This window comes from Oncorhynchus nerka, linkage group LG19 (genome assembly GCF_034236695.1).
Source record: "Oncorhynchus nerka isolate Pitt River linkage group LG19, Oner_Uvic_2.0, whole genome shotgun sequence".
NCBI classification, from domain to species: domain Eukaryota; kingdom Metazoa; phylum Chordata; class Actinopteri; order Salmoniformes; family Salmonidae; genus Oncorhynchus; species Oncorhynchus nerka.
The window spans coordinates 29,330,539-29,347,035 of NC_088414.1; the positions used below are offsets into that span (position 1 = coordinate 29,330,539).

Sequence of the window (16,497 nt, forward strand, 5' to 3'; positions counted from 1 at the left end):
TTTAGCCTACTCAAACACCCTGTTCAAACAAATGGATGCTATGTTAGCCAGCTAGCTATGACTATCCAACACAACACTGAAACTCTTCCAAGTCAGGGTAAGCTTTTGGTTTTACAAATGTATTGCCACCAGGGCCTGCGGATGTAAGTGCTAACTAAACTGCTTACTGACTGTGCACTAACATTACTGCATGATTGTAACATATGACGTTACTTTAGCTAATATGTTGACAACGGTATAGGCTGTGTATAGCAGTTAAGATATGGTTTGGCTTGGAAAGTTATTTTTGCCTGGTCACATACAGCTGATGTGTTGTGCATTGAAGTCCCCAAGCGAAGGGAAAAGGTGAGAGGAGGAGAGCCCATAGATGCGAGAAGGAATACAACGTGGCTGCTATGATAGTGAGCTGGGTTTACGCGTGATAAGGGGTGTAATTCATTCTGCCAATTCTGTAGAAAAAATAAATGGAACAAAATGGGGATAAACCTACCTGAATTTGTCCATTAGAAACTTGTTTGCAACTGTTGGACTAATGAGTACACCCTAGATCAGCTAGATGCAGGCAAGAGTGTGCAAGGTGGTATTGAATGTGTCACTGTTTACCCATGTGTTCGTCTGTCTCCTGAAATGTTTCTCTTGGCCTGCTTGCACCTACGTTGTAAACTTTCATTCATAGGCTAGGTTTTAGCAACCTCATGCAGTATCCTAAAACTATCACTGTTACATTGGACTGGGTGAATGGAATATGAATGACAGTTATCCAATATGCTGTAATAGAGATAAGGCCATGCTCATTAAAAAAAACGCCACCGACCGCCAGTGGTGTTCATTGTTTTGTGGTGTAGTCAATACTCAATACTGGCAAGTTAATTTAGGATTTGGTGTTTTACACATATTTTTCATCGCGGTTGATGGATTTTTATATGGGAATTTAAACTTGAGGGAAATGTTCCGAAAGATGCTGATGTTTTCTGTGACTTTTAAATGCAGCTCATTTCATTATCCAGTTTCTATGGCCGTCACTAGTTACCACAGCCACAAAGTCATACACCCCGCCTGTTTTTTACCATTTATCTTCTTAACATGTGATTTGAAACCTAACCCTAGCGTTAACCACATTTCTAACCATATGTCTAACCATAACATTAAATTAAGACCAAAAATATGTTTTATGTTTTCATACATTATTACGAAATAGCCCATTTGACTTTCTTGCTGTGGTAATTAATGGAAACGATCTTCCGTGTCTGGCAGTTGTTTGTTTTTGCGAGCGTTTTACGACGGGGACACGTCATCCAATAGCGACAAGCTCAGAAACCATTTACGGCAGGAGTTTTACCAACGTTTAGTCCGAAATACTTAGTCGCACATGTTGTGTTCTTTGATAGTTTTAGGCTTGATTAAACGCCGAAAAATTGTAATTACTGTACTACGTATTGAAGTATTGGGATTTTCATGTGTCTGACGACGTACGGAGAAGGCTTCTAAAGGTACGGCCATAGTAGTGAAACAAGATATAATATATCTGACATTCAATTCTGTGAGAGGACTCGAGTTGTAAAATCTGTCTTTCCTTTCAGGCAAATTGGACGTTCATCGTTTCACTCAACAGAATTACATCAGCATGCAATGAGAAGTAGAAACTAATTTGCCCACCCAAAATCATGAATCCAATACTTAGACAGAGAATCCCTCCATCTGTGCGGAAGTTGTTGACCGACATTGGACCAAGGGATGAGCACCATTGCAGTGAATGGCCTGACACAGAGCCTGAGACTGTCACTAGAGATGGAATTGAGCTTCCTGCCAGAGGAACCACCAATAGCAGTGAATTTCTGACACCAGCTACTGGGAAAGAGGATGGAGATGCAGACCATACAGATGCCACAACACAAAGCAAAGTGTGTGGGCTGTGCTTATGCAAACTCTCTTACTACACCTGTCCACGATGCAATGTACCTTACTGTGGCCTGGAATGCTACCGGAGTACAACTCATTCTGTGTGCTCAGAGGAATTCTATAAGGAGTCTGTGTTACAGGAGCTGAAAGATATTGGAGAAACAGAGTGTGAGGGGAGGAAGAAGATGCAGGATATTCTGTTAAGGCTGAGACATATGGCAGATGGGGCAGAGGGAGGGATGGAGGGTGTTTTAAAGACCGTAGAGGAGGAGATGGGAGGTAGTGAGGAGACAAAGGAAAGAGCACAGGTTTTAGACCTCCTCTCCAAGTTAGCAGAGATTCAATCATCTGGGGAAGGGAATGTGGAGGAGATTGAGGAGATTTTAACCAAACTCAAAGAGTTAGGAGACACGGATGAAGAAGCAGGGCAGGTGGTTTCTGCAAATGTTGGAGACGTCGATGAGGGGGTTGAAGACGCCGAGGAGCTAGACTTGGCTGACAGGCTCTTGGGGCTGGATATCGATGCTCTCTCTGAGGAGGCATTGTGGGACCTGTTGAGCAGCCAGGAGAAGGAGAAGTTTAGGAGTCTGGTGAAGGGTGGCGCTGTAGGAGCTCTGGTCCCCCTGTGGAGACCGTGGTGGGAGCAGCACGAGGAGGGGGAGAAAGCTCTGATGGAGGTACTGAAGGAGGAGATGGGCGAGCCAGAAGGAGATGATGCAGCAGAACAGAGAGGGAGCAGGACAAGAGAAACAGTGAAGACAAATAAAGAAGGACAGGGGGGGAGTCTGCGGAAGGAAGAAGTGTCAGGTTTATCCAGTTGTGAAAAAAGAGAGGCAGAAAGTCAAATTGTGGTCATTGCGGATAATGAAGTCAAGGATTCTGGGAAAAGACTTGAGAGTGTGGGTAAATCAGGGAAGGAGCAGGGACAGAGAAAGTGTAAGGGAAAATACAGAAAAGAGGCGGCTAAGGGACCAAAATCAATCCCTGGTGTGCCTCCAATCAATGTCAAAATCCCACCTCTGAGCTCCTTGTCATCCCATCCATCCCCTCTTGTTCGCCATGGCTTGGTCGATGCACTGTTTGGCTACACCTTCACCCTACGCCTGTTCAATGGTGTCATCGAGTCAGACATAATTCAGGAGTTTTGTCAAATGGTTCTCACTGTGTCCGAGGCCCTGAGCTCAGGCAGGGTGTTCAGCTCCCTCCAGGAGACCCTTGAGGGAGGGGAGGCAGCCATTTTGGCCGGGGGCTACTTTGACCGAGAGGACCCCAGTTCCCCAGCCAGGGCTGTGGAGGCTGTGGCTCATATTCTGACTGGGAGAAGTAAGCAGGATGTCGTTGGATACTCCTTGGCAGCTTTGAGCCAACTCCGTATGGTGCTATCCCAAGCCAGGGCAGCTCTGCCCAAAGAGGGAGAAGAGGGGGACATGAGAAAGAAGTATTTCCTCGCGGGGAAGAAATGTGAGTTCTTTCAAGCTTGGGTGTCTGACAATGCCCAGGAGGTGAGAAGACTGGCCGCTGGGTTATGGAGAGAGCACAGGAAGAGGGAGGATGAGAGGACTGCTTTGCAGAAGGAGAAGAGAAGAGTTGAAGAAAGCTGGAAGAAGGGAAGAGGAAAAGCGAAGGGTGTGTTGATTAAAGAAATAGATTAAGAACATTTTGGTATTTTGTGACAGTTAAGTAAATATGAGTCTCTTTATTATCTTGTTTTCAGGGCAAGCCTGGTATTTGTATACTATTTTGTAAAAATGTATTCTGACTGCAATTACAATTGAGACATGTTTATTGTTTTGTTTTTTAATTACAATTCAGTTATGCAATAAAGGTAATGTAAACTAATAAGGCTTACATTTCAGTTATCAATATTAAAGAAATAGGCCTACACTGTCATTCTAAAAGAAATTGTCCAACATTACCTTAATTTCAATACATGCATATATTGTCATGATAATTTGAATACACTTCAGATTAGTGCTATTTATACATCACAGTTACAGAAATGTGACTAATCTATTAATTTGAAATTGAGTTTTGGGCTGGTTGCCCGGACAGAGATTAAGCCTACTTCTCGACTAAAACGCACTTTCAACAGAGATTCTCTATTGAGCATGTTTTTTAGTCTGGGAAACCGGCCCATAGTGTCCAATCTTGAGGAAGTATGGCTAAATCAGTACAAAAGGTGATGGTCAAGATGAATTCTGTTAGAGACTCACAGGACAGACATCACTACTGTGAACAACTTAAAGCTGCTGGGCTGGTGTGTCAGCTTGTCTTGTCTACTCATCCAGTTAGAAGTGTCATTTTATCCACATCGTTCACTTTTAAAGTACATATTCTTTATGACAGAAAAAAGACAGCATTTCACTAGTTTTTGTTTCGTCCAGTCTGTTGAGGTTCAGAATGTTCACTTTATACAACAAAGCTGGCTATCCTATTGCATGACCCTGGTTCTGCCCTGACCGGTCCAGCTCAGCTCAGTAGACATAGGGGAATATCCTGTAGGGCACACATCTGCATTAGGCGTCGTAGGCCAGGCCATACTTGGCCCTGCAGTGCCTCTCATCACGGGCCTCTCGTGTATTAGCAGGACAGTGAAGTACACGACATAGAAGGTAGAAAATGGTTGAATCCTGAGGAAAGACATAGTACATGGGAATCAGAATACTGTCGGTGGTAGGAGGGATAGTGTATCACTGACATTCTATTCCGGAACAGCCACTGGTTATGGACACGTGTGCAGGGTGGCTGCAAGAGAGGATCTTATGTATTTTCTAGGTACTTACCACACGGCAGGGACCATGCCAGGGCCATGAGAAGGTCTCCTAAGTAGTTAGGGTGGCGGACGAGGCCCCACCAGCCTGACACCAAAAGGCGCTTCCCGTTACTATGGCAATAGTCTCCAGGTCTACAGTAAGGCACGGGGGGAACATAGTCTTTTTTCAGTTTTGGCAGTCATTTGAGAGAGCTCAGATTACAAATAATTCACACTCCATCTGCTCTTTCTAATGGGCCCAGATTCTACTCTGTGGTGCTTCCTACCATCCACTGTATTCATATCTGCACTTCGATCCATTATGGAAAATACAATTTGAAACAGACAGTAATAAAGCTGTCGCCAGAGAGAAGACCAAATTCTATCTATCCTCTCAACACTGTTAAGAAAAGTTTATTAACAAAAAATGTGTGGATGTTGATATGCCAGGAGATACCAGAACTCTAATCAACAATTTGAATACCAACATGCCACACTGGGATGCATAGGGTCTGAATAGGTTCTTCTGGGAATTGGATTTTCTGAAGATATAATACCCAACACCTAATGCCAGGGAAACAGGAAGAGAAAAAATTACAATCCATGAATAAGGGTACATACATTACACCAAATATTCAAATGATTAAAATAAGAAGCATTCACACTGCCCCACCCCACACCTTGAAACTTGATTTACCATTCAATGGCACTATAGCTGTGGCTCCTAGAGGACTGAGGGACTGTGGGTGCACCACCAGGAAGGCAGCCTGCATGCCGTATGTGAAAGGAACCCAGGCCAGGTCCCCAACGGCTAACATAAACCCAAAGCCATCATGCACTATGTCCATGGTGGTTAGTACAGCCTCCTGCAATATTACATATTCTACTTTCAAATGAAACATTATAGAGCACTGCAGAAATGTAATGAATTCATTCAGGGCTCAATGATACATTCGTAGTGTACCACCACAAATTAAATTGGCATCATCATCAGAGATCACTCTGCTACCACTGTTATTTTCTATGGACTGTTCCTGTGGAGCGTCCTCCTCTCACCTCATTCCACAGAGCATCCGCCACGTAGAGCAGCTGGAAGCTGTTGACCAGTATCATGGCCAGGGAGGCAGGGTCCCGTAGCTCCACCTCTTTCATCAGCATCCCAAGGTTAATCACCACCTAATTGGAAGAGGGTATGTTGGATCAGATTTTAAAAATCTCTATCAACACACATTTAACTTGATAAAATGTAGTCATCCTTTTCCACTCACCCAGCCAATCAGACTTGGTCTCAGCTCACAAAAGTATTTCAGATCGAAGCTTCCAATCCGCGGGTTCAGCTCTCGTCCCATAAATAAGTCATACAGAGGGTTTCCTGTGTGAGATATAGCAGGCTTGAGCCTATACAGAAAAACCTCTGATACATGTTCATGTATAATTTTGTTAACTATATATTTTCCATGTATTATTTCCCTAATCCTCCACCTTTACCTGTGTTTCCCCCCTGGGCGGGGGCATGGTGAGGGGCCCAGAAGGAGCATATGTAGAGGTAGGGGGAGAGGAGGAATGACACCCCAATAGCACACACTGCCAGGGGCAACAACAGCTCAAAGAGATACCCCAGGGGCATCCCTAGCCATAGTTGCAATGTCAACAGCACAGCTGTGATGCACAGGGCATGAAAACCTGTAGAGGAAGGTAGAACGATAGAAACAGAGCTAGAAAGGGTGGGAGATCAGAGAGAGAAAGAGATACAAAAACAAGAATTAGTTGGGAGAGGGAATCATTAAAAAAAAGAGGTAGAGTTTGGACTGAGTAACTTACAAAAATATAAATTAGTCTTTGGACCAACAGCATGCATAGCTCAAGGTCAAGGACACCTGGCAGTAGATAAAAGGAAAACATAACCAGTTTACTCCTCCCACCCAGATCAATCAAACCTGCCAGAAATTGAAACTATACACACACACAGGGGTAACTGACAATTGACATTGGAACCCACTGCTTAAAAAGCATTACTATAGAGAGCAATAGTAATGGAGTCTTTTTGTGGGCACTAACCCGCCATTGTTCGTTGGGCAATTTAGAAATTTCGTTTTTGAAGGGTGTTTCTATAAATGCCAAAAATAAAGTCTGTGGTAAACACAGGTTTAGGAGATCTCCTATGAGATAATCTTCATCAGCTAATGTCACTTTTTGTGAATAGTGGAGGTGCATAAAGATGGCGGCCCCCATGGACGTGTTTAACTATTCTTGTGGGGACCAGAAGTCCCCACAAGAATAGTGAACAAAAAAACATTTGACCAACTGGGGATATTTTGTTAGTCCCCACAAGGTCAAATGCTATTTCTAGGGGGTTTAGCATTAATGTTAGAATTAGGGTTAAGGTTAGGAGCTAGGGTTAGTTTTAGGGTTAGGAGCTAGGGTTAGGTTTAAGGTTTTCAGGTTAATGTTAGGGGTAAGGATAGGGTTATGGTAAGGTTTAGGGAAAATTATATTTTGAATGAGATTGAATAGTGTCCCCACAAGGTCAGTTATACAAGACTTTGTGCACTTACCACAAATTCCTTCTTTTACTCAGTTCGCCGTATTGTACTTTGCTATCCGTTACTCTTTTCCTGTATGGTGATAAGCAGAGTATACATGATCCCAATTCTAGCACCAAGACAGCAACAATTAAAACATTTTTTTTTAAAGTAGATTGTGCTGATTTGTTGGCACATTGAACCATATCGCGCTCCGTAGTTTAAAAAACAAAACTGTGGATAGTGCTAACACAATGATGTCATAACTTAATTCCACCATCTTTATGCATGTTTGCCATTTTGAAGCATTTATATAATAATAAAAAAACACAAAATATAGTCTTCAATATTCATAAAGGTCATGTTTACTGACTGATATTATATCATAGACCTAAACGTCTGAGATCGTATAAGCCTGTGTTAACCTCAGACCTTATTTTAAGTGTTTATCCAAAAACCCAATTCTTTCTCCATACATTTTCCCCATAGGAATGGCTGAACGAATCAGAGTAACTCATTTAGGACTACAAGCTGGCGAGCTTTATTGCACCCACCAACCCTAAAATACCGTTTATAGGGTACGTGAGTCTCGATCCATATTTCAGCACCATACCCTCAGACAGCTACAGGTAAGACAGAGACAAGTATATCAGCCAAATCTCACATGACAACACAGTAAATCGACAAGAACTCAAAGGTATTTCTAATTAATAGCTGGTCTCACCAAGGGGTCCCATAGCTGGGCTGTGGAGGGAAGGACAGGGGGCCACTGGAGCACGCTGGCCGCAGGGGAGCGAAACACACAGGTAAAGCACCGTCAGGGGCAGGAAGACAGGGATGCAGGTGGCACCGTCAGGGGCAGGAAGACAGGGATGCAGGTGGCACCGTCAGGGGCAGGAAGACAGGGATGCAGGTGGCACCGTCAGGGGCAGGAAGACAGGGATGCAGGTGGCACCGTCAGGGGCAGGAAGACAGGGATGCAGGTGGCACCGTCAGGGGCAGGAAGACAGGGATGCAGGTGGCACCGTCAGGGGCAGGAAGACAGGGATGCAGGTGGCACCTTCAGGGGCAGGAAGACAGGGATGCAGGTGGCACCTTCAGGGGCAGGAAGACAGGGATGCAGGTGGCACCGTCAGGGGCAGGAAGACAGGGATGCAGGTGGCACCTTCAGGGGAGAAGAAGTGAGGTGAGTTGAGAAGACTGAGGTGACAGAGTGGGTTGAGAAGACTGACTGAGAGTGGGTGCGAGATGGGATTGCGCAATATCCCCTTTTTAAAGTGAACATACAAAATTTGTATTATTTTTATTAAAACACACACCATTGGACTCACCCAAAGTCCCTCCAAATTCCCTTTCTGCTTGTGAGGATTTTTGTTTGTTTAGCTTCATGATCTGTCTCCTGTGAGCATTTTAAAAGGAGGACACTGGTAGACAGCATTCTAAAGATAAATCTGCTTAGGCAGCTCCATTTCGGAGCCTCAATGTATTTGGACTAGTATAGACTGTAATGGTCGTACTGTATTGTTGATGTTGAGAAATAAAAACATAACTCAGAGCCAAAATAGTTTCTCTATGGCGTAATAAGGATACGATTCGATTGAATTACCAAAGCTATAGACAGATTATTCAACATATATAGGTTATATCACAGCAGAAAAACAATTACATGTGCTTTAATAGATACCAGGAACAGTAAACCGTTTTGTGCTGGACGTAAACCAACAATATGAAAGGGTTTTTCATCGTAGCATAATTTCTAGCATCACTCACCTGTATTCCTCATGTATGCATACTCCAAACATTAAGCACTGTGCGACCATAAGAACGCGTGCAACGAACCGCCCCAAAATAGCCCTTCTGAACATGTCCCATCTCTAAACCAATGAGATTAAGCCATGGCCATCAGAAGAGCGTGGAAGGGAGTGTTAAAACCAATCAAATTTACGCTAGGGTGGTGACCACCTTTATCAAACAGCCGAGAAAGGTGATGGTCAAATTCCTACTGTACACCTTTTTACTCGACTGCGCGCTTATTGGTTGCTAGAGACGGGACTCATGCTTATGAAATTTATGGAAGTACCGATGTTACACATTTCCAATGATTCCAGTCATTGATTCAAACTACGATCAATCAATCATGATTGAAAAATAAATTGAAAAACAAAATAATTGAGATCACATGACCTTGAAGGTAGGAGAGGCAACTCAGTACCGCATCTGTTTATGAAAGTAACTTTTATTACACCATATTACCACGTTACAATTTTAGTAATTAGCAAACAAATGATTATAGATGCACCCCACCCAAACATCATAATTTAAACAGGCAACCCAATTCTGATACTTTTTCCACTAATTGGTCTTTTGACCAATCACATCAGATATTTTCACATCCTCTCTCCAAGGGGTTGGTACAAAGTGGATGTTTCCCGTTTTTCAGGGATACAATATTTTTAACCAAAGCTTCCGTTTCCCCTGAAAAAACAGATGTGGGAACTCCGCTCAGGCGTCTTTTTATGCCTGCCACACTAGGTTATTTCAAATCAGATCTTTTTCAGAGCTGATCAGAATTAAAGATCAGAATTGGTCTGGGTGTCTACATGCAGCAATAGTAAGTAACCTTAATCCTCCTACTGATACCACATTTACATCATGGGAATCCAGTGTGTCCAGCAAAATACCTATTTTTTAAGTCTTCCAGTTCAGTTGACTTCAATGTTCTTTTTTTTGGTTTTAAACTCTGTTACACACCATTCAATTTCACCATCGCATTTCACCAGTTCCTCAACCAATGTGACCTCTAGCCTTTAACCTCTCTCACAGATGACCTCGATGACGCTCTGCTCCATGGGAGCAGGGTCCAGACAGCGGTGGGCAGTGCTGCCCACTATCTCATCGAGCAGGAAGTGGACCAGGTTCTCATCGGAGACGAAGCGCCAGAGGTACATCTGCAGGTAGTGGCAGTCCACCTGAATCTGTTGCAGGCCATAACGACCAAAGGTACGCAGGCGGACACACTCCAGGAACGTCTTCAGACTGATCTTTATGATTCCCGTCAACACAGAGACCTGAGAGCAGAGAGATCAAGACAGAAAGAGTTGAGGCAATAAAAAAGCTAATGGGGGGCAGGAAACCAGAGCTCTGTATCCAAACCACTCACTACCCACCTTGTTAAACTCCACAGGACTGAATATTTCAACCCGCTCAGAGAAGAGCTTGTGTATATTACTCAGGAGATTGGTATCCATAGGAGCACTGCAGAAAGACAAAACCATTCTTAAATCTTTATCCATTGGGGAAGATCGCAATCATCCTAACATTTGACTGACCCTGACCCTGCCTCTGCCAAACCTCCACACATTGTGATGCAGTGTATATTATGTTATTATAAACATATTGTGTGTTAGGCAACTGTAGTTCAGGTACCTAGGTGTGTAGCTAGGGGCGTAGCGGGTTTGCTGCCTCGAACTGCTATAGACGGAGAAGGTCCTTTTGCTGGAGTCACTGCTGTGGGCTTTCCTCACCCCCTCCTCATAGAGAAGACCCACCTGTAGGGCAACACAGGGAGAGACAGATCAGAGAGGTAGTAAAGCTGTTAAGATTCCTAGCACTGATGTTGCTTTTGTCCACTCACAATTATACAGTAATTACAGTTTACCCACAGTGTAAAGCATGTTTACCAAAGGGTTTTAAATAGATACCGGGCGTTACCTGCACATCAATAGAGGTGGTATCCTCCACCACTCTCTTCATCACAGCACGGACATTCCGTGGCTCGATGGTGTTGACCCAGTCTCGTGTCTCCACACTCTTTCTCAGCATCTGGGATATGATCAGGCCCTGAACCTGTCCACAGCAACAGAGAAGGGGTCAGCAGAGAAATAGAAGGACGAGGCCTGAAGTGGCCATTTGCAGAAATAGTCATTTGTTGGTAAGAAGGTGGGAAAATGTGTACCTTGACATAATGGTTCAGTAGCTTCTGTGCTGCCTCTCTGGCCTCTCCACATAAAGCTGTGACTGCAGTTACAGGAGAGTGATGCTGTGAACACAAGAGAGAATATAACAGCATTTGTAGTAGCATGTGATACACATTTCTCATGACTAAAGAGGACTTATCATTTGCACATTTTTTTCTTACATTCCCATCAATTGTCTTCAAGAAATCTTCAGAGGTTCATTGGCACATTTACCTGCACAAGAAACTGTTCGTCTGTGAGGGTGAGGATGTAGGTGATGGTGGAGGTTTCATAGTCCAGGCAGAGGCGTGACAGCAGCAGTAGGAGGGCAGGGGGTGTAGAGCCGCCCCGGTCTCCTGCACTCTCACAGAACTGACGCGAGGACTGGCACACAAACTTAATGAAGTTAACCACCAGGCTCTCACGCACACCGTGGCTACAAAACTCCCCCTGAAGAAAGAGAGAGAGAGGAGAAAAAGATCCAACCGGGATGTCAATGTTAACATACAGTTAGTTACATAAATGGCATTAAAAAAATATATGGGGCCAACTAACTAACCACCAATAGCATGAATATTCATCTAGCTCACCTTGAAGTAAGGCTTGTTGGAGAAGGTGATGTCCTTTGCAGTAAAAAGGTGCACGGATGCCAGGACTGATTTGATCTGATTGAGAATGGAGGCAGACAGAGTGGAGAGGAGCTCTGGCAAGCTGGCCGGAGCATCTTTCCCAGTGGCTGGCCCCCCTAGATGAGACCCACCTCCGGCAGAGCTTCCACCCAGTCGAGGGGCTGCTAGGGCCTGCCTCACGTCTGTCAGGCTGTTCAGGTAGAAGCTCTGCAGGGCTGCCAGGTACTGCTTGATCCTCTCCCTGGCTGCTCGCACTACGATCTCAGTCCCCTGGCTGGGCACAGCAGACCCAGGCAGCAGTTTGGCCACGGCCTGGAGCCTGCGGTGGAAACGATCCAGAGCCCGGACCAGGAGAGAGTTGTCTCCAACACTTTTCTCCTCCTGTATCCTCCTCTCAACCAGGGAGAAGTAGCGGGTGGCCAGTGCATCCACAAAAGCATGCAGCTTGCCAATAGCCATCTGGGGGATGTTTTTGGAGGCCAGCTCACCCTCTTGCGGACGGTTGACAAACAACTCTTGGTACGAGGCAATGACCAAGCAAAGGCTGCTAACGAATTCATTGCAACCTCTGTCTATGAATTCCAAAATATCAGTCCTTGAGCTGGGAGAGAGGAAGGGATTGTTTACAGAGGGGCCAGTGGGAGATCCAGCAGTGGGTTCAACTGACAATCTGCGGGCGGGGCCAGTGTAGGGATCTGTCACTGCCGTGGGTCCAGAGGACAATGGTGGTCTCAGCTCCGCTTCCAGTCCCAGGAGGTCTGCTTCCAATCGTGACTGGGCGTGACACAGGAACTTGTCACAGAGTTCCTCTGCCGGCTCATCCAGCTGCAGCAGAAGCTCCACACACTCTGAAAGGTCCTTCGCACTCGAACCTCCATCTCTGCAAACACATGCAACACCAAACAAAGATGAAGCATTCATGTGGTTAATACTACACTATAACTGCAGTATTAACCACGTTTCCATCCACAATTTTTATGCGAGTAAAGTCATAACGTACAAAACAAAATCACGACAGCTGTAATGGAAACAGGAAGTTTCGATTACATTTTATAAATGGCGACATGGTGGGATCTTTTTGTTAATTACAATTAATTATGTGAGAAATGGCGGTAGAAACGCCTTTATGCACAAATATTAATATAATAACCATCATATCGAAGTAAACTTGGAGTCATGCGATGATATGGTGTGTGGTCCTCCCACTACGACTCAGGAAACCATGCAGTTTATTAGGCTACAGATTAAATATGTTTTTATGAACTCATAGGGTGCTGAAAGTGCACGGTGACGAGCTCGATGCTCTTTTCCAATAAATATCGAGGGTCTTATTGACATGATGATCGATGCTTGACTGCCATTTGACAAATAAAAATATTCTCGCTCGTATCCATAATAATCTCATCAACCACACTGTATCTGTGAGCTGTTGACTAGAGCGCATGTCAACAGCTCACAGATACAGTGTGGTTGATGAGATTTTTTTTTTTACAAAACTATCGGTAGAGCTGAAAATACGATGGAAACACAACTTTATTTTTATTTGGTACATGAAAACGAAAGTGAAAAAGTACATTTTGTGTGCACTACGTCATCAAGCACTGATTTTTAATCCACAACAAGTCAATTTGGGGAAACACACCACTGGTGGGAATATGCGCATCTTTTCTTTATGTGAATGGAAACCTAGCTACTGCTATATAATATGAACCAGAAATTAAAATTAAAACACCATTGTTTTGCAACCATACCAAAGTGAATACCAACTGAACGTTTCCTGAGACTCCTACCTGAATTTCTGCCTAAGCTCCTGTGCCAACTTGTCCATGATGGCATGACAGTCATCCTGGATGCCCCTGAAGGAGGGCATGTGGCTGTACTGCTGCAGCACGCAGCGGGCACGACGATGGGAGCTCACTGCCTGGGCATAGGCCTGCAGCTCCAGGCACTTATTCAGCCTGGCAGGCAGCTCAAACAGGAACTGCAGCTTCCTCAGGAGAGTGTGGACTCCTGGGTGAGGGATGGGGGGGGGCTGCGTTTAGACAGGCTGCCCAATTCAAATATTTTTCCCACTAATTGGTCTTTTCACCAATCACATTTTTTTCAGAGCTGATCTGATGGTCAAATGACCAATTCGTGAAAAAAACATCAGAATTGGGCTCCCTGTCTTTAACACCGTAGTAGCCAATAATGCGTATAAACCCTGGATGACTGACATGCGGCGCTGTATTGAAGACACTGCCCAGCCATCTTGGTACTTGTCCTCCATTGTGAAGCTATAAAAATGCATTTATTAATGTCTACATTCGTTATTGACACGTTTACTCTATTACAGACAGCTACATGCATACTTTAATGATTTTATGTGAGCTAAACATAAAAATAAAATGTAAAATGTATATAAAAACATTGTCCTTCAAGTATTTTTTTTTTTTTTGTACTATTGTTACCATCCCCACTTCAATAAAAATTAATTAAGTACTTTTGTCCTTAAAACATTTAATTGAAATACTGTAGAATTCCATTCATTCCTATGGAGGACTGCTCCTACTGGGGAGTGTCAATATGGATGACCGATGGCTTCAAAGACTCAATGGCCAATACATAGCATCACCAATCTAGGGTTTATATACATAATTAGTAGTAGCGTATTATGAAGTGGTTCACAGTCCACACAATTAGTCTTACAATGATAGATATATGACCAAGAAATACGATTTGTTAATCTAGTTTTCATTTCAGACGGTGGAGGCGTCACCTCGGGTTTCATTACCAACCTGACAGTTTGGTGATCTGTGCATGCTGGTCCTGAAGAGTCCCACTGATGCGTGCACTGAAATCTGTGATAGAAGCCATGTTGGTAGAGAGACAGTCCATTTCATCCTCCATCTTCTTAAAATCATTCTTCATTTTTCTGATTGTGTCTAGTAGAAGATGAGGACATTCATTAATTCATCACATGGTACAGTATGTGCACAGAACAGAGTGAGACCAACATGATCCAATTCAACAACATGATGTCCAACGCATTGCATTCACTATCACCTATTGTCTTACCTGTGGCAGAGATGAACTTGTTGTAGTTCTCATACACCAATGTCTGCATGTCACTGTCCAAGGAGCGGATCTGCTTGACCATGCAGGTCTCCTGGTCCATCAGCTCTCCAAGGGAACATTCTCTCCTGAGCTGCAGACACCAGTAGGACTCAAAGGTCAGTTTTGAAGACAACAGACAGCTACTGTACTACCTGGATGACACCAATCATTTCTATATACATTAGATGACAGGTGTTTTGTAGCCTCTATTTTGGCACTCCCTCACCATTGTAAAACATATTTAGGAAGCTATCTAAATGTATTTATTAATGTCTAAATTTGCTTTTGTCACGTTTATTCTATTACAGACACCTTAATGCATACTTTTGAATGATACCATACAAATTAAATATACATATACACTACCGTTCAAAAGTTTGGGGTCACTTAGAAATGTCCTTGTTTTTTAAAGAAAGGCATTTTTTTGTCCCTACAAATAACATCAAATTGATCAGCAATACAGTGTAGACATTGTTAATGTTGTAAATGACTATTGTTTTATTGCTTCTTTAATCAGAACAACAGTTTTCAGCTGTGCTAACATTATGGCAAAAGGGTTTTCTAATGATCAATTAGCCTTTTAAAATGATTAACTTCTATTAGCTAACACAACGTGTCATTGGAACACAGGAGTGATGGTTGCTGATAATGGGCCTCTGTACGCCTATGTAGATATTCCATTAAAAATCTGCCGTTTCCAGCTACAATAGTAATTTACAACATTAACAATGTCTACACTGTTTTGCTGATCAATTTAATGTTATTTTAAATCGACAAAAGTGTGATTTTCTTTCAAAACAACATTTCTAAATGACCCCAAACTTTTGAACGTTAGGGTATATACAAGCAAAGTATCATTTTTGGAAAGTAAAAATCTTTCTGTTCCCACTACAACAAAAAAAATACTTACATACATGTCATTTTTATAATACATTTAATTAAAATACTGTAGAATTATATTCTTTCCTATGGAGGACTGCGTCTTCTGGGGAGTGCCAATATGGCCGACCAGTGCCTTCGAAGCCTGTCATTGGCCAATACTTTGCGTCAGCAATCCAGGGTCTTGTTTATATACACCACTTGGTGACACCAATGATAGACAAGCAGTTGGCTCCCTTGTACCGTAAAATAATAGCAATCCTTTGCCACTGTAAAAGCAAGTTTTGCCTTTCACTTATTGTCTTATGGTCAGTGAATAGCGAACTAAATATGTCGCATCCAGAAACAGAAACTGGATTTTACCTTATTGAGATAAACCTCAGGATCGAAATGCGGCCCGTTGATATCGCAAGGATCCATGGACTCAGGTTGATCCACGGTCTTTCCTTCCTCGTTCAGCCCGTAGTAGAGCTTCAACATACCGTGCACTCTGCGCTTCCGCGCTGGGTCGGAGTCAGGTGGGGTGGTTCCCGGAGCCGTAGCATTAATATCCCCGTCCATTTCGACCGAATGTCTGCGAAACAAACCAAATAATAGCTAGCTAAATACAACTGACAGCCACCTAAACAGACAACCAGCTATGTGCCCCGACACTACCAAACCTGCAAGATAATTACCGTACTGTCATGACGAGATGCTTGTAAAACACGAGCCAGTAGGTGGCAGCAAGGACTCAAGGAACACAAAATCATGACTTTAAGGCT

At 43.5% G+C, this 16,497-nt stretch overlaps 3 protein-coding genes across 10 annotated transcripts; 1 reads left to right on the forward strand and 2 right to left on the reverse strand.

Moving 5' to 3' along the window:
* The first annotated feature begins 951 nt into the window (after window positions 1–951).
* znhit2 (zinc finger, HIT-type containing 2) lies at window positions 952–3,789 on the forward strand. The gene is made up of 2 exons (XM_029620742.2): window positions 952–1,490; window positions 1,581–3,789. The coding sequence occupies exon 2, from the start codon at window positions 1,665–1,667 to the stop codon at window positions 3,549–3,551; it is 1,887 nt and encodes a 628-aa protein (XP_029476602.1). The 5' UTR covers window positions 952–1,490; window positions 1,581–1,664; the 3' UTR covers window positions 3,552–3,789.
* A 440-nt stretch (window positions 3,790–4,229) lies between these two features.
* Window positions 4,230–9,054, reverse strand: LOC115146935 (delta(14)-sterol reductase TM7SF2-like). 5 transcript variants are annotated; one of them, XM_065004838.1, is made up of 12 exons: window positions 8,944–9,049; window positions 7,898–8,338; window positions 7,742–7,796; window positions 7,207–7,266; window positions 6,473–6,528; window positions 6,140–6,366; window positions 5,920–6,023; window positions 5,708–5,827; window positions 5,349–5,517; window positions 5,140–5,215; window positions 4,683–4,804; window positions 4,230–4,529 (listed from the first exon to the last, which is right to left on the reverse strand). In XM_065004838.1, the coding sequence occupies exons 6-12, from the start codon at window positions 6,276–6,278 to the stop codon at window positions 4,480–4,482; spliced, it is 780 nt and encodes a 259-aa protein (XP_064860910.1). In that variant the 5' UTR covers window positions 6,279–6,366; window positions 6,473–6,528; window positions 7,207–7,266; window positions 7,742–7,796; window positions 7,898–8,338; window positions 8,944–9,049; the 3' UTR covers window positions 4,230–4,479. The 5 variants fall into 5 exon arrangements, 4 of the variants coding, with proteins under 4 accessions (XP_064860910.1, XP_064860912.1, XP_064860911.1 ...); XM_065004840.1 differs by lacking the exon at window positions 7,742–7,796; XM_065004839.1 differs by lacking the exon at window positions 6,473–6,528.
* Window positions 9,055–9,389: 335 nt separating this feature from the next.
* Window positions 9,390–16,414, reverse strand: LOC115101343 (vacuolar protein sorting-associated protein 51 homolog). 4 transcript variants are annotated; one of them, XM_029620749.2, is made up of 11 exons: window positions 16,097–16,414; window positions 14,816–14,945; window positions 14,536–14,682; window positions 13,549–13,768; window positions 11,720–12,638; window positions 11,364–11,579; window positions 11,129–11,212; window positions 10,885–11,019; window positions 10,600–10,721; window positions 10,341–10,428; window positions 9,390–10,241 (listed from the first exon to the last, which is right to left on the reverse strand). In XM_029620749.2, the coding sequence occupies exons 1-11, from the start codon at window positions 16,292–16,294 to the stop codon at window positions 9,981–9,983; spliced, it is 2,520 nt and encodes an 839-aa protein (XP_029476609.1). In that variant the 5' UTR covers window positions 16,295–16,414; the 3' UTR covers window positions 9,390–9,980. The 4 variants fall into 4 exon arrangements, with proteins under 4 accessions (XP_029476609.1, XP_029476610.1, XP_064860915.1 ...); XM_029620750.2 differs by lacking the exon at window positions 16,097–16,414 and adding an exon at window positions 15,765–15,868; XM_065004843.1 differs by lacking the exon at window positions 16,097–16,414 and adding an exon at window positions 15,769–15,862.
* Between the last annotated feature and the right edge of the window lie 83 nt (window positions 16,415–16,497).